Below are 27,279 nucleotides of genomic sequence, written 5' to 3'. Positions count from 1 at the left end.
GACGCGGGAACAGAGGTACGTTTTTTTTAAATACATTTTTCTTCTATTAATTCCTCCCTTGTCCCCGCAAATCCCCCCCACACGCCACCCCACCCCCAGGAATCCCCGCAAGCTGTGACTGATAGAAAAAGGAAAAACAGGGAGAAATAATGTCATTTCTCCCCTTTGCACCACTTTAATGCCACCCCTAAGGTGGCGTAGAAATATGACGCATTCCTAGACTTGTAAATCTGGGAATGCATCAGATTCCATCAGATTCCATGGGCTCTGCTGTGCCGCAGCAACACCCATGGAACGCCCCTTTCACACAGTGTTATGCGTGAAAGGGGTCCATATTTACAAGGCCATGAAAAGCCACGCAAGGTGGCTTTGCGTGGCCTTGAAAATATGGGCCAATACACAGCGCCACCAGAGCGTAAAAAACAAGCATTTCCAATGCAATGGGTCCCGTGTTTGCTCGAGTTAGAGCCATTAGTGTTGTAAACTCCTAACCGGACTTTTCTTGCCACATAAACTGAAAATGAAAAGTAAAACAGTTTCAAATAACTAACCGGACTTTTCTTGCCACATAAACTGAAAATGAAAAGTAAAACAGTTTCAAATAACTAACCGGACTTTTCTTGGCACATTTCTTTAAAATGAAAAGTAAAGCAGTTTCACATAAGCAAACCAATGGTCGCCATGAGCGCAAAGTAGACACACAAAAGGAAAACAGAAGTTTGCTCGCAGTGAAACGTATCGGCAAAAGCTTAATTATCCATGTAACTGGAAAAAGTGCAATTAACCATGTAACATGGTCGATGTCATGCAAAGTGCTTAACTACTGCCCAGCGAGATCGCGCTGTCTACGAAATAAAGAGAAAAAGTAGTCCAGAAACCATACCGAAAACATGGAGCCTCGTATTATTTCAGTAGTTGGCCACTGCGTTCAAGGCGGGCTAAACACCGGAAAAGGCATGACGTATGCATGCCTTTCACTAATTAAATCAAGCAAATTTTAAAAGGCAAGTCCACGAACCAACCAAACTGATGGGCATTATATGGGTGTGGTTAAAAGCCCACAGTGAGATTACACCAGGGACAGAACGATTTGCGAGCTCGACCCTAAAAATGATGCTCCTGTGGCTCAGTGCGCCGCTAGGGCCTTCTGACTTGAAGTACCCTTTTCATAGTAGCTCGCACTGGCAAATCCAACCCTTTGTGTTTATAAATCTGACTTATGAGCCCAAATGGTTTTGTGAACAGGGCCCTACTTTTTTGGTGATGGGTAGAGTGTTTTACACCTCTTGGTGGTACATTCTTGTTGGCAGGGCCTCTACAGGGGTGCAGATGGTCAGTAAGATTGGGGGGGGGGCGAGCTTCAGATTTTCCCACAATCCCGCTGACATAGAATGTTAAATTACATTATAGGACAAGCATGATGCATGAGAGGGGCCCAAGGGGCAGTAGACGGGCGAGGAATGCGGATGGGTATGGATATCAAGTGACAGAAAACACAATATTTTGTAAAAGAACCAACATTTCTGAGGAATTTCAAAACAGAAGAAGCTAGTGTGTTTGTCTTTATGTCTGTGTCTATGTAACAGTTCCTGGTGAAATCTGACAAACACCTGACAATACCCGACTGAAAGCACCTGTACCCAACTATTGATCAGAAAATACATTTGTGAGGGAGGTTTTACACCCCCACCCCTCCACCACCTCCATGAAGCTAAGGCCCTGGTCCTCTTTGTGAGTGAAGGGGATGTTCAAACATGGCTGCAGTGCGGGATGAACTTGCCATTACCTTCGCTGTAGTAGTAAAAGGTGTTCGTCACTGCGAATCCCACGGTGATTGGGCCATCATAAGCCACGGCGGCGGCCATGCTGTCTTCGCCGTTCAGTTCATAGAACTTGGACATGTTCATTGGGACTGTCTTCGAGTGTCTCAGGCGACAGGAACCATCCTGAAACGAGATGCAGAGAATCACACAGCGTGGCTCTGATGTCATGATCTCGATGAGATTATCAAGCAGAGGATTACACAGCGTGGTTCTGACGCCATGATCTCGATGAGATTATCAAGCAGAGCATCACACAGCGTGGCTCTGACGTCATGATCTCGAGATTATCAAGCAGAGGATTACACAGCGTGGTTCTGACGCCATGATCTCGATGAGATTATCAAGCAGAGCATCACACAGCGTGGCTCTGACGTCATGATCTCGAGATTATCAAGCAGAGGATTACACAGCGTGGTTCTGACGCCATGATCTCGATGAGATTATCAAGCAGAGCATCACACAGCGCGGCTCTGATGTCATGATCTCGATGAGATTATCAAGCAGAGGATCACACATCGTGGCTCTGACGTCATGATCTCGATGAGATTATCAAGCAGAGCATCACACACCATGGCTCTGACGTTATGATCTCGATGAGATTATCAAGCAGAGGATCACACATCGTGGCTCTGACGCCATGATCTCAATGAGATTATCAAGCAGAGGATCACACAGCGTGGCTCTGACGCCATGATCTCAATGAGATTATCAAGCAGAGCATCACACAGCGTGGCTCTGACGTCATGATCTCGATGAGATTATCAAGCAGAGCATCACACAGCGTGGCTCTGACGTCATGATCTCGAGATTATCAAGCAGAGGATTACACAGCGTGGTTCTGACGTCATGATCTCGATGAGATTATCAAGCAGAGGATCACACAGCGTGGCTCTGACGCCATGATCTCGATGAGATTATCAAGCAGAGGATCACACATCGTGGCTCTGACGCCATGATCTCGATGAGATTATCAAGCAGAGCATCACACACCATGGCTCTGACGTTATGATCTCGATGAGATTATCAAGCAGAGGATCATACAGCGTGGCTCTGAAGTCATGATCTCGATGAGATTATCAAGTAGAGCAGTGGTTCCCAAACTTTTGACTTCTGTGGACTCCCCTTTATCATTATTGGAACCTGTGAACCCCCACTGACTCATTATTCGAATTAAGGGACCCCGCCCCCACTGAGTCATTACCGAAAGCTGGGGAGCCCGGCCTAAACATTACCGATGAGTTGAAATGCAAAACAATAAACAAAAATACAAAAGCATTAATCAAATTCATACACAAACAATAACACGTTATTTAATTTGCAAACAAATATGAACAAAAACATTAAAATTTTAATAGGAAAGGTGGAGTTTTTCCGAATTCAACTGAAGCTACACATTGTCTACTATATTCTGTTTGATGCACCTGACATGCTCCCAAGAATCAATCCGAGTACACTAGTTTAGTTTTTAGCCCTCATTTCAAATTCCTTGGCATTCACAGTATGTTTTAAATGTTTTCATTTGTACATTTAGCCCCTTTTTTATATACACTTTATTAATCTGTTAATATTATTTAATTTTCTAAGCAGTGGAGGACCCTCTGAGGAGACTTCCTGGACCCCCACGTCCCCGGACCACAGGTTGGGAACCACTGAAGTGGAGGATCACACAGCGTGGCTCTGATGTCATGATCTCGATGAGATTATTAAGCAGAGGATCACACAGCGCGGCTCTGACGTCATGAATCTGATGAGATTATCAAGCAGAGCATCACACAGCGTGGCTCTGACGTCATGAGTCTGATGAGATTATCAAGCAGAGGATCACACAACGTGGCTCTGACGTGATGAATCTGATGAGAATATCAAGCAGAGCATCACACAGCGAGCTCTGACGTCATGATCTCGATGAGATTATTAAGCAGAGGATCACACAGCGCGGCTCTGACGCCATGAATTTGATGAGATTATCAAGCAGAGCATCACACAGCGTGGCTCTGACGTCATGAATCTGATGAGATTATCAAGCAGAGCATCACACAGCGTGGCTTTGACGTCATGAATCTGATGAGATTATCAAGCAGAGCATCACATAGCGTGGCTCTGACGCCATGATCTCAATGAGATTATCAAGCAGAGGATCACACAGCGTGGCTCTGATGTCATGATCTCGATGAGATTATCAAGCAGAGGAACACACAGCGTGGCTCTGACGTCATGAATCTGATGAGATTATCAAGCAGAGCATCACACAGCATGGCTCTGACGTCATGATCTCAATGAGATTATTAAGCAGAGGATCACACAGCGCGGCTCTGACGCCATGAATCTGATGAGATTATCAAGCAGAGCATCACACAGCGTGGCTCTGACGTCATGATCTCGATGAGATTATTAAGCAGAGGATCACACAGCGCGGCTCTGACGCCATGAATCTGATGAGATTATCAAGCAGAGCATCACACAGCGTGGCTCTGACGTCATGAATCTGATGAGATTATCAAACAGAGCATCACACAGCGTGGCTTTGACGTCATGAATCTGATGAGATTATCAAGCAGAGCATCACACAGCGCGGCTCTGACGCCATGAATCTGATGAGATTATCAAGCAGAGTATCACACAGCGTGGCTCTGACGTCATGAATCGGATGAGATTATCAAGCAGAGCATCACACAGCGTGGCTTGATGAGATTATTAAATTATCTGTTTTTGTGTTGCTTAAAATGGTAGCCTGCTTCTTTCGGACATACGCGACATGTTCAAAGTTATTTTTAGAAAACACTGCTGAACAGTTTACATGAAGGAAGAGATTTTAAGGCAGGTAAAAGGGCAAGGTATAAAGGGAGCGAGGCAGAAAAGTAATATGGTATTTACTAAAGCAAGAGCAGGCATCAGCGTAGAGCAGGGCGATGAACTGATGGCAGATACAGAAAATGTTCTATTTTTTACTCATTCCTTGCAGAAGGAAATTGCTATGGAAATGTGAACGTGTGAGAGCACGTAAGTTAGCAAAACCTATACCAGATGTCACTAATTTACCAAGTACAGAGCACCCTCTGTTCACATCAAGTAATCAGATCAAAGACATAGCGGGCCTGTTGATCACTATACTTAAATACTGATAAAACTCCAGCTATTACAATACTGCTTTTGAGATCTGTACATAGCGCCTCGTTCTCGTAAGTGAAATAAGTATGTAACATGTTTACACATTTCTTTTTTACAAGTCACCCACCCTTCAGTGTCTCTGGCACTGTGATCCAGTTCACCGTCTTAGAGAGAACCCCACGGCCTTCGTGAATTTCCGGCCTTCAAGTACAGAGTCCACACATCCTGACCCCATAGTTATGTCTCTAGATTCGGTGAATCCAAGTCCCTTTAAACTGTGAGCACAGATACAGAAGCATCATGGGACATCTGGTATGTGCTGTGAATTAATTATATGTCCTCAAGTGCTCTCGCGGTAACAAAGATACCATCCTATTCTGAAGTTGGGTGAGAAGGTATCACTAGGAGACTTTCATTAAAATGTGACAGCAAACACTACCTAAAAAGAACATACTCAGACCACAACACAAAGGGGCTCATTACGAGATTGGGTGTCCGGAGGTATTATGGGTTTCCTGCTAGGTCGGTGGGCGGAAACCTAAGTTTCCAGCCGCTGGCCTAGCGGGAAACAGCGTACAGCATTGTCTCGTAATCAAGCGGGCGGCAATGCTGTAGCCCGCAGGGTGCAAAGCAGACAGTGAACATTGCGAAGGTGCTGGGCAGGAGGGGGGCCTGTGGCCCCCTGCACCTGTTCTAAGCCAGCCTTTTCATGCAGAGAAGGAGATCGTAATCCCCAGAGCAGCGCTGCTTTCAGCACTGTCCTGGCGGATTAGGATCTCCGCCACCTCCGGACCGCCGGGATCCAAGATCCTAGCAGAGCTGGCGGTACGCTGGCGGTCCGACCACCAGGGTTGTAATGTGGCGGTCGGACCTCCGCAGTGGTGGCAGTCCAGACCGCCACACTCATAATGACTCCAAAGGTCTTCTGAAATCCCTTTTTGGGAAGAAAATTAGCCAGTAGAAGGAAAAATGGCAATAAATACATAAAACAGTTTAAAAAATATTCGAGGTTTTAACATTACACGTAATCAGAAATGTTCTCAATGATATGCGCCAATAAGAGCTTAAACTGGCCAAATTGAAAACATTTCTTTTACAGCCAGCCTTTTTGTCAACTGTCAGACTATCAGTGGGAAATCCAAAAGCATAGGTGGCTTGGATCATTTTGGGGAGAAAAAAAGTTTGCTCATTATTCTGTAAATCTTTTGGATGACTTGTTGTTTTGTAAATGTGTGTACTGGGTGGAGTTTGCAATCTCTCTGACCACAGCAGAATCTTCATCTTCTGGGTATGAGATTTTCAGTGGAGTCCAAAGTGAAATTATTGAGCAGTAAAACTTCCAATAGAATCTACAAATGTATACATTTAGGGGAAAGAAAAGCGTTAAAAACAAAATAAAAAAACTAAGGATATTCTTGACACAAAAAAAGACAATTTTTCCCTATATCCATCCATTATGGATACAGTAGTGCATTTTCTTGTCACTGATACTGTGAACTTTCCTAACAGATGATCATAATGCAATTATATAGTTATGTAGTCGAATTGATATAAATCAAATAGCACTTACACGTCCTTTGTACTTATATTTCTTAGAGGGCATTATGCCATGCTGGGAAATGAACCTAAAGGCACTGTATGGAAACCCTCCGCAGCAGCCGCCATCTTCTTGATCGCAGTCGACAAGCTCTTGTTCGCTCATCTCGAACAGTTCCCCGGTCTTTATGCAATGGCGAGATTCAAGGGATCCAACCTATGGGGGTGCAAAACAAGCATTTAGGACCTGGTGAGATTGCCATAATTATTTCTCTTTATTATAAAATTCAATATCCAGTGGTACAGTACTAGTCTGTGAGATGCTTATTGCCTACAAAGGGGTTACCCCGTCATAAAAGGGCATAGCATATGCATTTTGGTCCTCACCACATGCTGCTTTAGGGCTTTGAAACTCCCACCGCACAGGAGGCGCATGGGTGGCACCCAGGTGTGTGCCCGGGTGAAGACCAGGCCAAGAGCAGGTCCGTCGGAGCGCAGAAGAGGATGGGCCGGGCCACGCTGCATTCGTCTACAATTCAGCTATAATATTGGGCCAATCGATTCAAAGGTTTTTCATAAGTGTCCATCTATGGATTCATTTCTTACATCAGCCAAAGAGGGGAAGGCCTAGTGTGGGGGGGGCGGCAGAAGCGGCATATGTCCCCGAGTAGGGGGGGCCTTGCAAAGTGAGACTATTATAGGGGAGTAAACAACAGCTGAGATTCATTTGGCCCCTGGCACGCCAACATTTGAACGGGCCCCACCAGCCAAGAAAAAGAAAAAGAAGGATCTGGGGGCAAGACCTAGAACTGGTTTTTCTAAAATCTGCCCCTAATATGTCCATCAACTTTTCATCTATCCCCCTGGTTTCACCTATTAATGTCATGGGGGGGGGGATACTGTTTTTTCACCTTCTTTTGCATATTAATACAGTGTTGGAGCCCTTGTTCAATGATTTGTTGGATAAAATTGTGAACTTCAAAAGTACCATGTAGGGTTTTCAGGTGAAATTGGTGGCCTTAGAATCCACTGTTGCCAAGCTGAATTCCAATTCCTTACTGCTAGGGAAACGGGGAAGTGTAGTCACCCATCTAATGATGCCCATGAACTGCATGCTAAGACCCATTTATAACCCTCACAGTTCCCACATAACCCTTTAAGGCCCTCTTTAATGGCTGGTCCATTCTCTACCTCAATATATTGACAGAGGGCTGGTACTCACCCCCACTGTTGGTAGCATAGCATCAAACACTCACAGGTTGCAGCTCCCTCCTGAATATACCCCACTGGTGGCCATTTTGGTGCATGTTGCCCCGTTGAAGCCGGGTGTGGTCGAAACCACTCCTGAACTCATACGGAAGGTTACACATTGGTGCGATAGGAAGCACTTGACCAAGCACATAAATATGGCCAGGAGAGCGGGGTGGGGGGGAATCAGGGTGAAAACTTGGGAAGGGGAATTGCATTTTCAATTTTGATCATTCTGATTTAGCAGGAATCCTAACACAACAGGCGATTTATTCCAGTTATCTCCCTGGGGGGATGGGATTAAAATGTTACCATTAGCCATTTTTATCCGCCAAAAGGCACAGTCCATGCTAGGAACTCAACACCCCGTTAGGGTGGCAGACAGACCAGGTTTGGGGAAGACAGGAAGCCCCCATCCAGCTGGCCAGTAGATTTCTTCCACTGAGTTGCCTAGAGAATAATCATTGACTGGTTCCTGAGTCTATCAGTGCCTCTCAGGTGAAGGACAGTTGAGCGAATGTTAGAGTTAGTTTCCCAGTTAATGTTGTACCTATATTAGGCTATGGTTTGAAGCTGGAATGTAGCAGGGCTGGATAACAAAAGATCAGATGAGAGGTGGCTTAGTGTGCTAAAGGAATACCACATAGTGGGCTTACAAGAAACTTGAAACAGAGATAATTCCTTTTATCTGGATGGGTATAACGCTTCTTTTTCTCCAGCCTAACCGTCACAATGTGGTAGCGCGTAAGGGGGGGATTAGTTGCATTGTTATCCCTAAATCTCCCATGTAAGTCTACACCGTTAGATATGGGCTCTGGCTATCTGTTGGCGATCCAGCTAGATTTCAAGCAAGCACCTAGCTTACTAGCTGTAAACATTTATAACTTCTTTGTGCAGTCTGAACCTGCGGAACATCTGCTGGGCCTGAAGTCCTTCTTAAAGTCTTAGGCGGAAGGACATGACTTCCCATATTTGGTGCATTTACTTGGAGATTTTAATATTCATTTGTGTCAACCCGTGTTTCATTTTTATGAGGAGTAACTTTTAAGAAGGCCTCAACCAAAGCCATTTCGAGCATACAAGTCAAGGGAACGTGGTTACTGACATCATAGCAGATTTTAATGTGGTAGATACCCTGCAAAGTAGAGAAGATGGGGACATCCCTGCTTTTGTTGGTAGAAGCTCCAGCTCGATTATTGAGCATATATTTAATTCTGTCTCATTAGTTTTGTCTATTCTGCACTTTGAGGTTAAATGGAATTAGTTTAGTGACAACAATTCTTTATTCTTGGTCGTTGAATGGAGAATGAGGGAGGAAATTAATTTATGAACAGGGCCTAGGAGCTCTGATATTTTATCTCTGGACCAAGGACTGTAATGGAACAAGGCCCCTTTGGGTTCCTTTTTAAATAATCTTCAGCGTGTATGTGGTCAGCATATTAGCCTGTGTCTAGAGGGTCTTACACAAGCTGATGCCGTATTGAGTGCTTTTAATAGGGCATGTGAGCATATTTCAAATAGCCTAGTGAGAGTGGGAGGAAAATCTAAGCACAAGGGAGAGAGATTGTTTGACCATAAATGTTCTAAGGCACATCTTAGCCTGCTTCTAACATTGCAAACAATTCCAAGGAATAACACAGTGATAAGTGCCCACAGGAAAAGATCTAAGCTTGCCAGGTAAAAAAAAAAAATGAAAATAAAAGGGATGAATGGAACCAACTTGTTCAGACTAACGTTCTAAAAAACAGTGCTAGATTCTGGGAAATAGTTTACCAGCTCCTTTTTAATGGGTTGTCTAACAGTGGTTTAGCATTCACAGTAATACCAGATATATGGGTGAAGCATTTTCAGTGGATTTATGTGTGTTGGACAATGGATACCCTTAATAGTTCTTCCAAGGAGTTAGGTGGGGAAATTGACCTGGAGACTATTTCTACCATGTTGAATGACAGGCGACAGGCCCAATGGGGTTCCAGCAGACTTATATGAGAGGAACCCCAAGATCTGTGCTAAAATTCTACGTAACGTCTGAAATGCCACCTGTATGATTGGAATACCCCCCGCCTGGTCTAGATCTATATTTATCCCGATCTTCAAAAAAAGAGCAAGTAATGGTCTGCGATGTTACGGACCCATCTCCCTAATAGACTCTGTGGACAAGATAATGGGGAGAGTGATTCTCTCAAGGCTAATCTCTTGTCTAAACCTAAATAATATGATCTACAATCTACAGTATGGGTTCAGGCCAGGGTAGAGCACATTAGATCAATGACTGAACTTGCAGCTGGCTATTGGGAAATACACATTAGCTAAACGAGGTATGTTACATCTAGCCTTCATGGATTTCACTTCAGCCTTTGGTAGAGCCTGTAGGCCAAAGCTATGGTGAATCCTTATCAATATGGGGGTGGATCCTACCATTGTGAATTTCTTGCACAAATTACATGTAGATCTACCTGCAGTTGTAAGATACGACCAGACCGGGAATCTTTCCTCGGCCATCAGAGTACATAGGGGGTAGGACAAGGCTGTGTTTAGCCCCACTTTTGTTTACATTAAGCATTAATGACCTGGGCCCAATACTGAGTACAGCTTGTAGATACTGGGTGTAAGGAAATGCCTCCTTGGCATGGTTACCCCCTGACTTTTTGCCTTTGCTGATGCCAAGTTATGGTTTGAAAGTGTGCTGAGGCCTGCTAACCAGGCCCCAGCACCAGTGTTCTTTCCCTAACCTGTACCTTTGTCTCCACAATTGGCACAGCCTGGCATCCAGGTAAGTCCCCTGTAACTGGTACCATTGGTACCAAGGGCCCTGATGCCAGGTAAGGTCTCTAAGGGCTGCAGCATGTCTTATGCCACCCTGGCGACCCTCACTCAGCACAGACACACTGCTTGCCAGCTTGTGTGTGCTGGTGGGGAGAAAATGACTAAGTCGACATGACACTCCCCTCAGAGTGCCATGCCAACCTCACACTGCCTATGGCATAGATAAGTCACCCCTCTAGCAGGCCTTACAGCCCTAAGGCAGGGTGCACTATACCATAGGTGAGGGTATAAGTGCATGAGCACTATGCCCCTACAGTGTCTAAGCAAAACCTTAGACATTGTAAGTGCCATAAGAGTATATGGTCTGGGAGTCTGTCAAACACGAACTCCACAGCATCATAATGGCTACACTGAAAACTGGGAAGTTTGGTATCAAACTTCTCAGCACAATAAATGCACACTGATGCCAGTGCACATTTTATTGTGAAATACACCCCAGAGGGCATCTTAGAGATGCCCCCTGAAAAAATGCCTGACTTCCAGTGTGGGCTGATTAGTTTTGCCAGCCTGCCACACACCAGACATGTTGCTGGCCACATGGGGAGAGTGCCTTTGTCACTCTGTGGCTAGTAACAAAGCCTGTACTGGGTGGTGGTGCTTCTCACCTCCCCCTGCAGGAACTGTAACACCTGGCGGTGAGCCTCAAAGGCTCACCCCCTTTGTTACAGCGCCCCAGGGCATTCCAGCTAGTGGAGATGCCCGCCCCCTCCGGCCACGGCCCCACTTTTGGCGGCAAGGCCAGAGGAGATCATGAGAAAAACAAGGAGGAGTCACTGACCAGTCAGGACAACCCCTAAACTGTCCTGAGCTGAGGTGACTCTGACTTTTAGAAAGTCTCCATCTTGCAGATGGAGGATTCCCCCAATAGGATTAGGGATGTGCCCCGCTCCCCTCAGGGAGGAGGCACAAAGAGGGTGTAACCACCCTCAGGGCTAGTAGCCATTGGCTACTAACCCCCCAGACCTAAACACACCCCTAAATTGAGTATTTAGGGGCCCCAGAACCATGCAAAATAGATTCCTGCAACCTAAAGACGAAGAAGGACTGCTGACCTGAAAGCCCTGCAGAGAAGACGGAGATACCAACTGCTTTGGCCCCAGCCCTACCGACCTGTTTCCCCACTTCAAGAAAAACTGCAACAGCGACGCGTCCCCCAGGGTCCAGCGACCTCTGAAGCCTCAGAGGACTACCCTGCATCCAAAAGGACCAAGAACTCCCGAGGACAGTGGCTCTGCTCCAAAGAAGAAACAACTTTGAAACAAAGAAACAACTTTTAAAGGACTGCACGTTTCCCGCCGGAAGCATGAGACTTTCCACTCTGCACCCGACGCCCCCGGCTCGATCTGCAGAGAAACAACACTACAGGGAGGACTCCCCGGCGACTGCGACCCTGTGAGTAGCCAGAGTTGGCCCCCCTGATCCCCCCCAGCGACGCCGGCAGAGGGAATCCAGAGGCTCCCCCTGACCGCGACTTCCTGCTTCTAAGAACCCGACGCCTGGTAAAGACACTGCACCCGCAGCCCCCCAGTGCAGAAGCGACCCCCAGGTTGCCCTCTCCCTTGCCCAGGTGGTGGCTACCCCGAGGAGCCCCCCCCCCCCTTGCCTGCCTGCTTCGCTGAAGAGACCCCTGGGTCTCCCATTGAACTCCATTGCAAACCCGACGCCTGTTTGCACTCTGCACCCGGCCGCCCCCGTGCTGCTAAGGGTGTACTTTCTGTGCTGACTTGTGTCCCCCCCGGTGCCCTACAAAACCCCCCTGGTCTGCCTTCCAAAGTCGCGGGTACCTACCTGCTGGCAGACTGGAACCGGTGCACCCCCTTCTCCTTTGAAGCCTATGTATTTTGGGCACCACTTTGACCTCTGCACCTGACCGGCCCTGAGCTGCTGGTGTGGTAACTTTGGGGTTGCCCTGAACCCCCAACGGTGGGCTACCTTGGACCCAACTTTGAACCCTGGAGGTGGTTTACTTACCTGCAAAACTAACAAATACTTACCTCCCCCAGGAACTGTTGACATTTGCACTGTCTAGTTTTAAAATAGCTTATTGCCATTTTTGTGAAAACTGTATATGCTATTTTGCTAATTCAAAGTTCCTAAAGTTCCTAAGTGAAATACCTTTCATTTGAAGCATTGTTTGTAAATCTTGAACCTGTGGTTCTTAAAATAAACTAAGAAAATATATTGGCCTGGAATTGTCTTTGAGTGTGTGTTCCTCATTTATTGCCTGTGTGTGTACAACAAATGCTTAAAACTAACCTCTGATAAGCCTACTGCTCGACCACATTACCACAAAATAGAGCATTAGAATTGTCTCTTTTTGCCACTATCTTACCTCTAAGGGAAACCCTTGGACTCTATGCATGCTATTTCTTACTTTGAAATAGTACATACAGAGCCAACTTCCTACACTGGGTCACAGTTAATTCCAGCACTTTTATACACCGATGATCCCATGTTGTTAGCAAGAACAGCAGTAGTATTCCAGCATCTTCTTAATTCCTTATTAAGTTGCATGAACACTAAATTTGGCTACTAACTATACTTAATCCTAAATCATGGTGTTAGGATCTAAAATAAATTCCAAAGAAAGTGTGTTTGGGAAGGTACAAAAATTACCAGGGTGAATGCCTTCTTCTACCTGAGGGATTTATACGATGTCAGGAGTACTTGGGCTCTGCTAAGGAGGTCCAATAGTTACGTAATTGCTAGAGCTGTAGCATCTGTTTTTTATTTTGCCCGCCGGCTGGGTGCTACCCTGTACAGACTATGGTTCAAGTTTATCAATCTGAATGTATTTCTTTGGCTAGTTACAGGAGCTACATTTGGGGCTCCACGGAGGCTAAGGACCTACAGATGGTGAAGAACAATTTATTAGATGTCTACTCTTAGTTCCTCAATCTACAGCCTCCTATATTATCCACAAAGAGATAGGTGCTCAGAATATTTCAGAGCTCTACATCTCCTAATAAGGTGGATTAGGATTAGGATAAACCTGGACCTGGAACTAAATCAGACAGCCATAAAAGATTGTTTGTCTCTGGAGCGGGTCAGCTCTATCCCGTGGCTTAGCTATATCAAATCTTCATTCGGGACGTTGGGAGATCCAGGGCTACATTGGTCCCCAAAAAGGATCACAAGGGAGGACCTGGGTTGCGTTAAGAAACATTTCCTCTCTGTAAACCAAGCCGAGAGAGAAGCTAGCGAGTTTCGTCAACCCTCAGTAGGATCCTATATTTTATGAAAGTCATGACCCTTAACTAACAGTGGTCATGAATCCCCATCATTGTTTTCTTTTAAATAGATTTAGGTTAAATCTTTTGCATTGGTGGAACCACTGGGCTGCAAAAAGATGGTAATTTGGGTCCTTGTAGATGTGATTGTTTTTCTGCACAAGATACCATGCATTTTGTAATGTTTTGTGCCCACTATAGTTTATCAAGACAAAAATATATTTTACCGTTGTTAAGAGGGAAACATTTTGTACAAGTAAGACCTGCTTTAACATAACTACAGATGTTGCAGAATGTACTAGCTTTCTAACGGGGGCAGTAAGAAGTGGAAAGAGACTATCTGCACAGGTTCTTGAGACAAATTAACCTCATTTTGATTTGGTCCTGTACTTTTATTTTTATAGAACTGGACATCGGATTTTTAACTTTTTATTTTTAAACTACTAATTTGTAAATGTCTATTGTTATTGACTTTTTAAACTAACATGTAATACCTCATGAAGTTATGTATTTATCGAAATTGTCTGTGTCTTTGATGGTTTTAATTAGCTGAATAAAGAAAATGTGATTGACTAACAGAGATTCACTCAGCCTTTTCACCCCCACTGCTTCGGGCAATAATATTGACGAGATGGCTCCTCATTTTAACAACTAGATTATCAGTGCCTTTGATCACATCCAACGTTGTAAAAAATAATTGTTTCTTATGTTGGAAGATGACTGTAGTCCCCATCCAGAAACCAGCTGATCGGGAAATGCTTAGATGTCATAAAAACAAAAAAAGAAACTTAGCAGATAAGCCTGCACGAAGGAATATGAATGAGTCTGTGATTCAGGGTGTGAAGAATTCCTGTTGTGAAACTTTTAGCTTGCTACCACCTCCTGTGTTTCTCCTCCATAGGAACCTTGCAACATCATCTCTTTTTATTTTGATGATAACATTTTAAAGGTTTTTAGTTCCTTTAGTAACTGGAGCCTACCTTCAGGCTTTGTCAATGAGATGATCACTATAATTTCAAGGGCCTCCTCTGTTGTATCTCAGTTCTGCCCATAGAGTTTGTATTATTTGCGATCCCACATTCCCACTACAAGATTCGGATCTCCAGACGACCACTACCCTCCTTGGGCCTTCAGTCTTGCTCTTAGCTCCACAACTTCTTTCATTGTGTAATAATTATCTGTCTCTTGCTACTTTTGCTCGAGTCTGGAAAGAGGCATAGGTCATCCCAGTACTTAAGAAGCCTACTAATAACCTGCAGTTTGGGCAAATCATCATCCTAGTTCCTTCCTCTGGACAAAGGTAAATTCTCAGCTTTCATTTTTTACTGAATCCAGTCACCTTCTGTACAACCAACAAGCTGGCTTCAGCTCTCTCCACAGCACTGAAACTCCCTTATTTGCTTTCATTTACAACATCTGGAAGCTGCTTGACAAAGGCACATGTGAGAAATGGGTTGTTGGTTGAATGGGGTGTGAGCCCTGGCCAAGCAAAAGCCACAATCTCTTGCATGGTGAACCACAAAATGTCACTAAATTAACTTGTGCTTAACCCTGGGAAGCCTGGCATAAAAAGCAGTCAGGCTTAACTTAGAGGCAATGTGTAAAGTATTTATGCAGTACACAAACAGTAATAAAGTGAATAAAAACACAATAAAAATCCCTAACCAATTTGGAATAATGAAGTGAATTTTAATAAGTTATTTGGTACCAAAACAACAAACATCCAATCAGTAGAACCAGAGATATGTTTTTTTTGCAGTGAAAATTAGTGCCTAAAAGATCAAAGTGCCAACCACAGCGGTGCAAGGCTGCAGGAGGGGTTTGAGGAGGGGGTGTTATTGTCAGATAGCCTTAGGTCAAAGCTGACTTTACCATTAAATAGGGTATCTCTTACAATTCCAAAGACACCAAAAATTGACACAGCTACCTGCTCCCAGTTAGAAATTACAGCATATTAAATGTAATAAGGAATCTTCAATGTTATCCTATTGGAGGAATACGCCTCAGAGTAGTGAAAAACCAATTTAGGAGATTTTCACTACCAGTAAAAGTACATCTCCAACCTTTAATTTCACTGCACTATGGAAACTTACCCTATAATGCTTTGCAGGTCATTACTTTTAGAAAACATTTGTGTTCATAACTCAGCCTGTGGTGGTCCGAGGACAATGGGACCACAACCAAGATGCTCACAAAAACATGCTATTTCTGTATTCATCATCTGAGTCCCCAAACTAGGTTAGTGGGGACCCCAAAATAATGTCTCCACCCACCATTGTGTCTTTTTAAGCTCTCTCATGGCTGGTTTTATAGCTGGGAGTAGTTTGTGTTTTAAGGGCCTTGTTGTAATATCATTGCAGTAGGCCTGTTAGCTCAGAAAATGTGTAAGGTACTATACCTAGTGGCTAAATATATGGTTCACTGCATTACTTTCTGCCATTTTCTTTTCATGTGGTCATGCCCTCTAGGACCTAGCTATATGTTTACATGGCCATGTTTCTTGCAAATGCTATTTTCATTGTGGTGCCCTCTTGGGGCTGTTCTACGCATTACGGTCAACATATCAACGTGGTACAATATTTGCAGCACGGAAACGTGCCTCATATTGCTTTGTAGGGCATTACTTTTACAAAATAGTGTTTTGCTCATAACTCAGCATGTGGTGATGCTAGGACAATGGGACCACCTTCAAAACATTCACCACAACGTGCTCTTTCTGTCTACATCACTTCTGGGTCCCCAAGCTAAGGCCTGCTAGCCTTCAAAATGTATAATGTACTATGCTCTCAAGGGGCTAAATATACGGTTACACTGCATTACTTTCTGCCATTCTCTTTCCGTGTGGTTATGCCCTCTAGGGGCTAACTATATGGTTACATGACCATGCGGCCAGATGTACAAAGGATTTTTGCATCCGCAAACGGTCCAACTCACAGAATTGGCCTGTTGGCGTATACAAAAAATGTTTTTGCATGTACTGACCCCATTTTACAATTTGGTAATCGATTGCTGAATCGCAAAATGTTTTTGCTAGTCACTACTAGGAAGGGGCATGCCAAGGGCATCCCTTCCTAATAGCAAGTCGCAGACTGATGTAAGATTGTTTTGCGACCATGAATGAGGTCGCAAAACATTTGCAGTTACCAACAACTTCAAGTCCTCAAGGAAACCTTCCCCTTTGTGAATGGATGCGTAAATATTTTTTCAGAGCAAGTAGTGGTACCACGGACCACTGCCTAATCTGAAAAAAAAATGAAAAGAAAACTTTTCATTTTTTTTTTTTGAATTGCATCCTGTTTTCCTTTAAGGAAAACGGGCTGCATTTAAAAAACAAAAACTGTTTTATTTAAAAGCAGTCACAAACATGGTGGTCTACTGTCCCCAGCAGGCCACCATCCCTGTGAGTGTAGCCATTCGCGAAGGGGTCGCAAATTGCAACCTTCCTCATGAATATTAATGAGGTAGGTCTTTGCAACCCCATTGGGAATCACAAACAGTGTGGTTTGCACTGTTGCACATTTTGTTTTGCGACACGCAATTTGTGATTTCCCAAACAGATCGCAAATTGCGAGTCACAAAAAAATGTCATACATCTGTCCCATTTTTCTTACAAGTGTTATTTTTATTGTGGTGTCCTCTAGGGGCTGTTCTGAGCATCACAGTCAACATACTACAATGTTCGCAGGCACAAAAACTCGCCCCATAATGCTTTGCAGAGCATTACTTTTCCAAAGCATTTGTGCTCATAACTCACGTATGGTGGTCCTAGGACAATGGGAACACAATCAAAATGTTCACCAAAATTTTCTCTTCCAATCTACATCATCTGTCTGTCGCCAAACTAGGTTAGTGGGGACCCCAAAATAACACCCTCCGAACCATTTAGTCTCTTTCTAAGCACTCTCATTGTTGTAACTTTTGATTAACAGCTGAAAGTATTTTGTGTTTCAAAGGACTTGTTTGTAATTTTATTGCATTAGACCTGCTAATCCTAAAAATGTATAATGTGCTATGCTCTCTAGGAGCTAAATATATGGTTACACTGCGTTACTTTCTGACAATTCCTTTTCATGTGGTTACACTCTCTAGGAGCTAACTATATGGTTACATGACCATGTTTCTTACAAATGCTATTTTCATTGTGGTGTCCTCTAGGGTCAGCTCTGAGTATTACAGTGTAATGCCAAAAGTTTATTTCTGGTAAAGGTTTTTATTAGGTTTACATGATAATTGTATATGTTTTATTAATCTCTCCTTACTGCAATTATGACCATGATTTCGGCCAAATTAACGTCCTTATTACATTATGACTGCTTGAAGCTCTTGATGTGTTTTGGTGACCCTTCTAGTTCATTTCTCTTGTTACTCCTCCATGGCTGTCTTGTGTCTTTTTTGGGGGGGAATTGTGTTAATCAGCCAACAACTCTGATGGTGGGGCGGGGAAAGTGGCATTTTATCGGAATTAGCATGGCAGATTTAAATTAGGATTCTAAATAGCAACATTTTCATTTTTGGCTGCAGATAGAGGAAGAAGGCAAATGGAAGTGCTTTAGTTATATGCAGGGCCACTGGAATTATGTGGCAGGAAAAGACCAAATTATGAGACAGGGTTGACCAATTTATGTGTCAAGAAAAGTCCAGTTATGAATTTACAACGCCAATAGCTCTAAAACAGGCAAATGCGAGACGTATGGCATTGCAAATGCTTGTTTAAAACCCTGCCACAAAGAAATTGGCAACAAAGGGACAAAAGGCAGTAAATCTATTCTGCTTAGTTGGTTGTAAAGTCTGCAATTCAAAATATCTTATAGGAATAAGACTCATGCTCCAGAGATCCTTGTGTCCCACGTAAATCTCAGAAAATATTTCTTTTAATTTTTTGATTTATTTCGATCACTTTATGACCATAAAGCACATGCACACATTAAAAACAATAATCCGTAATATAAACATGTATCTGTTGGAAAGGGCCCTTTTGCAGGGTTATCCTCAAACTTTTTGCCTCTGACCTCCTGTTTTTGACTGTGTGCTGCATTTCCTTTTTGCTGGTTTTAGGACTCTGGGCACTTTTCCACTGCTGATCAGTGCTAAAGTGCAAGTGCTTCCTGTGTAAAATGTATTGGTGATTGGTTTCTCCATGATTGGCATATTTGATGTAGTAGTAAGTCCATAGTAAAGTGCACCAGCGGTGCCCAGGGCCTGTAAATCAAATGCTGCTAGTGGGCCTGCAGCACTGGTTCTTCCACCCATACGAGTTGTAGCCCTGTGAACATGTCTCGGACCTGCCACTGCAGTGTGTGTGTGTCTGTGCAGTGTTAAACTGTTGTTTCGACCTGGCAAGTGCAACTACTTGCCTGGCCCAAACCTTCCCTTTTACTACATGTAAGGCACCCCTAAAGAAGGCCCAAGGTAGCCCCATGGGCAGGGTGCAGTGTGTTTAAAAGGTAGCACATGTACTGGTGTGTTTACATGCCCTGATAGTGAAATACTACTAAATTTGTTTTAGGATTGTAATACGTCGGATGGGATATCCGTCACCCCCTCTGTCAAACTCTAAATCAGACTCCAAGTCTTGTCCTATTTACAAGCAGGGTTTAGGGCACATAAAAGCACTATAGACCATGCTTATTGTTTTATCTTGACCCTTTGGAAAACAATTGTAATCAATAAAGGGCATCTGTATGTAGTGTTCATTGATTTAAGAGATGCCTTTGAGCTGATTCCCTGGGAGATCGTAATATTGCGGAAGGGATATCCATCATGTTTGTGAAGGAGGGACCCCTCTGCCAAACTCTAAATCAGGCCCCTAGTTTTCATCCATCCAGGTGCAGGTGAGGGAGCCACCTCCCCTCAGTACAGTACACTGTGCACGGGCCACATGCCCCTGGCTGGGTCCAGGGGGGAGGGGTTCCCCTACAGGTAGTTTAAGGAGGGGTTTCTTAAGTTTCGTTTTGCCACTGCGACGAAAAGAGGCCTAATGGCCCCTTAATTTCGGCCTTTGTTATGGGCCCAGCTGGAATCTGATAAGCCTCCTTCCCTGCCTCAACATTGCTGCTCCGAAAAAAGCAGACAACGTGCGGGTGGTGCTGAATGTGTCCCGGTGTCCAAGTTCAGCATATTTCTGTGGGGCTCAACCTCTTGGCAGGGTAGACGGCGTCCGCCCCGTGAAAAAAGTTGGTAGCTGCTGTCTACCGCGTCTACTCATGACTTATGCCTTATCGTGTCATTCAGTGTCTCAGCTTTGCCATGGAAGTCACTCCCTGTACCCTGGCCATCACACAGGCATAGCTGCCAAGGTTTCATCGTGCTTATGTGCGACATGCCTATGTTTTAGTGTCTTTATGTGTGACATTTTAATGCTTATGTGTGACACTTCATTTGTGCCAGTCTAGTGAGGTAATTCACAAAAATGACCCACTTCTGCTCAGAGTTATGGTCAGAGAGTGTGGAAGTAGTTGCAGAGCTCTTCAAGTGCAATGCTACAAAGCCTCCTCCATGTACTCAGATAACCGCTCTGAAACGTTAGCGGGTGCACTGGAAGACAGGGTGCTGTGCTGGCCAAAGGGAGAAATGCAACACACAATAACGAAACAGATCGAGAGGTGCGCTGCGGACGGGGTACTGGTCCGCATACTGGAGGAGATGCAGCGCTCAAGAAGTTTAAATCAGATGAAAGGTGCTACTGTACAGAGAGCAATAGTTTAAAAAGGAAAAATCTGCTGGATTTTCAACATCTAGAAAAAAAAGATACCTATTTCAATAGGATTGACTTGGCTCTGACTTGGACTGGATATGCTCCATGCTCTGAGCAGTCTGGTGTGATTGCTTAAAAGTTCTCATCCTGCAGCCACGTCACTGCTGAGAAGATGCGATGCTGCAGAACTGCACACTTTATAACATGCCTCTCTCCAGAAGGCTGCCTGCCTGATGCATCTTTAGTTACCTGTACTGGAAGTACATCAGCCATGTCCAGAAGAAGGTGGGTGTGAACGGAAGGGTTATGTTATTTTAGGTTGAGGGCCCTTGCCGTAGCGCAGCGACTCACACCCGAAGGTGTATTTCAGTGCTTTGCTACTCAGAGTCGGTATAGTGCAGTTAGAACATCCATGTCTTTAAGAGTCTTTTCAACTTGGAAGGATCTGAGCACATCTGAATTTGGGAAGGAAGCTTGTTTCAGTGAGTGTGGCAAGATATGAGAAGGATCTACCTCCAAATTTGGAGGTGAGGATGCAAGGGATTCTTAGTAATGCTTTATTAGCAGACCTGAGCAATCTCAGAGACTGGTAGTGTAGGGTCTGGTGTTCAGGTAGGTAGATAGTGGCTTGGTTAATACCTTATGATTCAAGCAACATAGTTTTAAAATGTCACTTTTTCTGACTGGCAGCCAAAGAGCGAGAAGGAAGGTTACAGATCAGTCGAGCCACTGCGTTCTGCAGAATTTGAAGCTTAGCCTGAAGTGAATCATTTGCTGCCACTAGCAATGCATTCCCATAGTCCAAGCGACTTGTGATCAATGTTTGGACTAAGACTTTCCTTGATGTAAAGGGGAGCCTTGGGAAGACTTTTCTTGGAAGGTGCATTGTGGCAAAACAAGTGCAACAGGTTGTGCTAAAGTCTGATCCAGTTTGCTGCCAAGATTTTTTACCACCTGTTTTGGGCATGGGTTGGGCCTACTTCAACCGGCCACCAGTCCGCCGACCAAAGCTCCTGAGCCTTACCAGCGGAGGGTCCAGCACATGCAAGTGATCGTGACATCCATGGCAACCATGACCTTTGCTCGATCCACTACGAGCTCTCTGACTGTGGAATTGGATAGTTTTTGCACTTCTCAAGTTGCGCTTGGATAGATGAACTTAGCAGAGCGCCTTGAGCCACATCAGAGCTAAAAACCTATGAATGGCATTGAATACTAGTTTGGTGATGCAGGGGGGAAACTATAATTTCCTGTTACCTTAACCTGCGATGCTAGGTAGTTTACAGGGCAGCACAGTGTTCTTGATAAAGTCAGTTCATGCCTCGCAACCACCCATCCACAAGATTGAGGTGAAGTGTTTGTAGAGGGTAGTCCAATGAAGTGAATGGTTATGAACGATTTTCTGGGGAATAAGGAATAATTGTAGGCTGGGTCTATGGGAGTCACTGGGAATGCTCGGATATTACAAACAATGCAAAAGGAAAGCTCAATGAGAAGGCTATCAACCTGTCTTTACCCCAAAGCCAAACAAGTTCCAAAAGTTAGACCAACTAGCATTGGAGCATTCGGAGCGTCATTGAAAACAGTGGAGTGCTCTTGGCTTCTAATGGTCGGTAGAAGCCTGGCGCTCCAACATTCCAATGTTAGTCACAGCTGTTAGGGCTCGATGATGCCTTTGTTTTATTTATTACAACATTCTGCCCTCCACTGGCAGACTGTTCTAATAGCCTTATAGCCCTTCGTACCTGGGCTATACCGGCATTGAAATACCACTCATTTGTTAAAGGCCCCCGAGGCCCAGCTACGGAGGACTATAAGGCTATTAGAACATTCTTTCAGCTCTGGCCCTTAATGCGGGAGTGGGACTTTAATGGCTGGTATAGCCAGCTACGGCCGGCTATAAGACTATAATAAAGCAACTGCATATTTATATAGACAAAACAAGAAATTTGGGATATCTCACAAACCTATGGTAGGTTACCTACCGCTGCAAATGCCCAGCAGGAACCACAGCGTCCTTGGTCCTTGATGGCGGTGACGCACCGCTGATCCCGCCAGTCCACCTGCGGCGGCAGTGACTTCAAGCTCACGTCACTGTACTTCGACTTACCGCTCTGCCTCACTGCTGGTACTCTGAGGCAAGACATGGATTTCAGTTCGTATGGTGTCTGCAAGAATTAAGAATAAATATCATACAGTGCAGGAGAGCCGGAAAGAAAGAAAAAAAAGTGAAAGAGGTGTACTGTGGTGGGGAAGGGGGAGCAAAAAGACAACGAGAGAGAGAAAAATGGAGAAAGAAATTAACTGAAATGAGAAATAATCAGTAAGAGAAGAAGAATTCAATAAAGCAAATGAAGATACACACAGAAGCAGAATGAAGTGCTATGTGGATGGATAGATGGATGGAGGATATTGGCAAAGATAAACAAATGATCAGTAGATTGATGGATGGATGAATGGACTGAAGGATGAATAGAGGGATGGATTGCCAGTAGAATGGATGGATGGTGGTTGAATTGAAGGCTGAGTCTTTCGATGGATGGATGGACTGAAGGATGGACAGACAGATGACCAGACGGAAATGCAGACAGCAAGGCAGATGACCAGACCGTGCCATTTTATCCTTGCAGAGGATGCACTAACCCAGTACAATGTGCAGGGATGTGTTCATTTTCATAAGCAGTGTTTTGCACATGGACACCAATGAACAATGTGGTGTAGGCAGGGGTGCATTGATGTCATTTAGGGGTCGCCAAGGGTCGCAGCTGCGACCCCTGGCAGCATGGGTGTCCACAGAAATGTTTTCGGGGGGCATCATTTTAACGTCATCTATCCTGCGAGCATTTTTTACAACGTCTGTACTAGTGCAGGCAGCATAACACTACAGCAGCCGTAGTGTTATGCTGCACAGAGAGCCTGCACTCCAGGCTAACCCTAAATCCAGGGTGAGGCAAGCCCCTCCTCCCTAGCTTCCTCCCCCAGCCCCCCTGCGAACACCGAGGCCTGGCTGTGCCTTCGCGACCCCTGGCCTCAAAGGTGGCAAAAATGCCCAGAACACAGGGGTAGCTCATCCTAATGGATGTTGCTTGGGGATCCACTTTCCTGAGTTTCTATCAATTTTTTCATTTTTTCATACACAAATAGTGAATAATAATATTCACTATTTTTGTAATATAAAATGGAGTACAATTCGCTGGAATATGACCCTACCTGGCAGCCAAAGTAAGCAAAAAATGCTTTCAAATGTGGTATGCGTGCTTGTGGTTGAGAGTGTGTTTATGTGAGAAAGAGCTTGTGAATGTGTGTATATGTGTAAGCATGTGAACGTGAGTCACAGTAAAGGTCAAATGGCGAGTGATGTCACTTCTGCTAACCCCGGGATTGTGGTAAATTGACACCCATCGAGGAGCAAAGTGAAACTTTGAGATAATTAACATGACCTCCCATCTCTTCCGTGCCTTCCTTTACCCCAATGAGGCCCCTGGCTTCTCCTAGACCCCTTCCTTTCCAACATAAACCCCCCCCCTTCTGCATGTAAACAAGCCAATCAGAAACTCAGTCGTCTCATAGAGGGAGGGCTGGAGGGAACTGTTGGGAAGGCGAGGGAGTAGGACTAGGAGTAATGCCATTATCGGTAAGTAATGAAGTATTTCATTGCCTGCAGTCACTTGAGCACTAACACAAGATGTCGCCACGACCGTTCCTTGAGACTTGGTTGTTGACAATGTGTGCACTGCAGTTCTCAGTGCGTCTTCTGTGCATTGTGACTACAGAATGTGTGTTCATTTCACATTGTGTGCCCTGGACCAGCACCCACTCTTTGGGTACAGTTAGCCCCTCGACGGTAAGATGGACTCCCACAGAAGCGCATGATATGATGGTCCTGCGGGTACATGCGGCTAGTCTGCTTAAGCCTTACATAGGAAGATATGGGTGCAATATTAATCTGAAGTTGACATTACAAACGAAATCAGATTAGAGTAAGAAAATATCAGTTCTGATAAGCATAACTCGCTTATGCTTGTGATCAATTATAAATTTAAATATTGTTTTTTAGGGTGAGGCGAGACAATCGGGCTGGATTTAGGGTGGTGCGACCGTTGCAGCTGCATCTGGCGCCGACTTTGGTGGGAGTCGTTGTGTTTAAAAATAACTCGGCTTGAACTTCCGTGTGTGTCCAGCAGTTTTCAGGTGAGTATTAAAATGTCAAGATAACTATGGTGATTAATGTTCCTACTGGCGAGTGATTGGAATGTTAGCTAGTAGCAGTTTTGGCTCATCGTAAAGTAGCGTGGAGGGTTAATGTGCCTGCACCAAAGAACACATACCATGCAAATCACAAGACGTGTGACTGAACTACTATAAAAAAAAAAAATCTATGTCAAAGAGGAGGCTATGGAGAGATGAGGGGCACTGTTGGAGGGTGAGGGCATTCGTGGAGAAGGAGGTAATGGTTTTGGCGGGAGGGGGGGTCACAGGAGGACAAAAAAGACTGTTTCCCTGGGCGCCACAAACACTAAAGCGCACACTGGAGACAAGAATTACTGGAAATGTCATCTGCACACATTTAGGCTCCAGAGCTGGCAGAGGAGAGCCATGTCAGCAGCAGGGAGACTAGCAGCAGAGGGGGGTCATGGCAGCAGCAGAGGAGAGCAGCAGCAGAGGGGAGTCATGTCAGCAACAGAGAAGAGCCATGTCAGCAGCAGAGGAGAGCATCAGCAAAGGGGAGTCATGTCAGCAGCAGAGGTAAGCCATGTCAGCAACAGAGGGGAGTCATGTCAGCAGCAGAGGAGATCAGCAGCAGAGGGGAGTCATGTCAGCAGCAGAGGCAAGCCATGTCAGCAACAGAGGGAGGTCATGTCAGCAGCAGAGCAGATCAGCAGCAGAGGGGAGTCATGTCAGCAGCAGAGGAGAGCCATGTCAGCAGCAGAGGAGAGCCATGTCAGCAGCAGAGGAAAGCAGCAGCAGATGGGAGCCATGTCAGTAGAGGAGAGCCATGTCAGCAGCAGAGGAAAGCAGCAGCAGATGGGAACCATGTCAGCAGGAGAGGAGAGCCATGTCAGCAGCTGAGGAGAGCAGCAACAGAGGGGAGTCATGTCAGCAGAGGAGAACAGCAGCAGAGGAGAGCCATGTCAGCAGGAGAGGAGAGGCTTGTCAGCAGCAGAGGAGAGCACCAGCAGAGGGAAGTCATGTCAGCAGCAGAGGAGAGCAGCAGCAGAGGGGAGCCACATCAGCAGCAGAGGAGAGCCATGTCAGCAACAGAGGGGAGTCATGTCAGCAACAGAGGGGAGCCATGTCAGCAGCAGAGGAGAGCCATGTCAGCAGCAGAGGGGAGCAGAAGCAGAGGAGAGCCAAGTCAGCAGCAGAGGGGAGCCAAGTCAGCAGCAGAGGAGAGCCATGTCAGCAGCAGAGGAGAGCAGCAAGAGAGGGGAGTCATGTCAGCAGCAGTGGAGAGCAGCAGCAGAGGGGAGTCATGTCAGCAGCAGAGAAGAGCCATGTCAGCAGCAGAGGAGAGCAGCAGCAAAGGGGAGTCATGTCAGCAGCAGAGGCAAGCCATGTCAGCAACAGAGGGGAGTCATGTCAGCAGCAGAGGGGAGCCATGTCAGCAACAGAGGGGAGTCATGTCAGCAGCAGAGGAGATCAGCAGCAGAGGGGAGTCATGTCAGCAGCAGAGGAGAACCATGTCAGCAGCAGAGGAAAGCAGCAGCATATGGGAGCCATGTCAGCAGAGGAGAGCCATTTCAGCAGCAGAGGAAAGCAGCAGCAGATGGGAGCCATGTCAGCAGGAGAGGAGAGCCATGTCAGCAGCTGAGGAGAGCAGCAACAGAGGGGAGTCATGTCAACAGAGGAGAGCAGCAGCAGAGGAGAGCCATGTCAGCAGGAAAGGAGAGGCTTGTCAGCAGCAGAGGAGAGCACCAGCAGAGGGGAGTCATGTCAGCAGCAGAGGAGAGCCATGTCAACAGCAGAGGAGAGCAGCAGCAGAGGGGAGCCACATCAGCAGCAGAGGAGAGCCATGTCAGTAGCAGAGGAAAACAGCAGCAGAGGGGAGCCATGTCAGCAGCAGATGAGAGCCATGTCAGCAGCAGAGGGGAGCAGAAGCAGAGGAGAGCCAAGTCAGCAGCAGAGGAGAGCCAAGTCAGCAGCAGAGGAGAGCCATGTCAGAAGCAGAGGAGAGCAGCTACAGAGGGGAGTCATGTCAGCAGCAGAGGGGAGCCATGTCAGCAGCAGACTGATATCTGACGAAGAAAGGCATGATGGGTAGCCGTATAGGCACGCTTTATTGTGTGAACCGATTTATTTAGGCATTTCCGGAATTATTTTGTAATGGATGCATAGGGTATTAATGACAAAGTTTATAATTCCAATATGTGTGGTAACAGAGATTAATGCAAATATTGGTATTTATTGGCCAGCTCATACTGAGGCCCAAATTTAATAAGGACCTAGCGCAACATTAGCGTCATATTTTTTACGGTAATGTGGCATTAGGCTGGCAAAAATGCCACGCCAAATTTACAAAGTGGTGCAATGCCTGCATTGTGCCACTTTGTAAACCCTTGCACCACATTATGCCTGCACCAGGCATAAAGTATGCAAGCCGGGCATTTCCCCATTAGGAAGCCCAGAAAATAGGGCAAATGAATCTATAAGATTTCACTGCACCATTTTTAGCATCATTTTTAACGCCTGTTTTAAATTGAGGCACACCATTTTTTTTTTTATAATGGGCTTCTGTGTACAACATTTTTGGCACTAATCCTGCAAAGTACCACAATAGCATCATAAATTATGATGCTATTGATCCTAACTTACG

The 27,279-nt window shown here is 45.2% G+C and overlaps 1 protein-coding gene across 1 annotated transcript in view; it reads right to left on the bottom strand.

Moving 5' to 3' along the window:
* Positions 1 to 27,279, bottom strand: part of LOC138293616 (cathepsin K-like) — a 51,127-nt gene that overhangs the window by 9,896 nt on the left and 13,952 nt on the right. Inside the window, exons 4-6 of the mRNA XM_069232892.1 lie at positions 22,451 to 22,633; positions 6,502 to 6,684; positions 1,787 to 1,946 (exon numbers count right to left, since the gene is read on the bottom strand). Coding sequence (XP_069088993.1) covers positions 1,787 to 1,946; positions 6,502 to 6,684; positions 22,451 to 22,633 — 526 coding nt within the window. The remainder of the gene's footprint in view (positions 1 to 1,786; positions 1,947 to 6,501; positions 6,685 to 22,450; positions 22,634 to 27,279) is intronic.

The sequence above is a fragment of the Pleurodeles waltl genome, chromosome 4_2 (assembly GCF_031143425.1).
Source record: "Pleurodeles waltl isolate 20211129_DDA chromosome 4_2, aPleWal1.hap1.20221129, whole genome shotgun sequence".
In the NCBI taxonomy this organism is placed as follows: Eukaryota; Metazoa; Chordata; class Amphibia; order Caudata; family Salamandridae; genus Pleurodeles; species Pleurodeles waltl.
The sequence above is the reverse complement of the archived record's forward strand: the minus strand, read 5'-3'. Positions and strand labels throughout refer to the sequence as shown.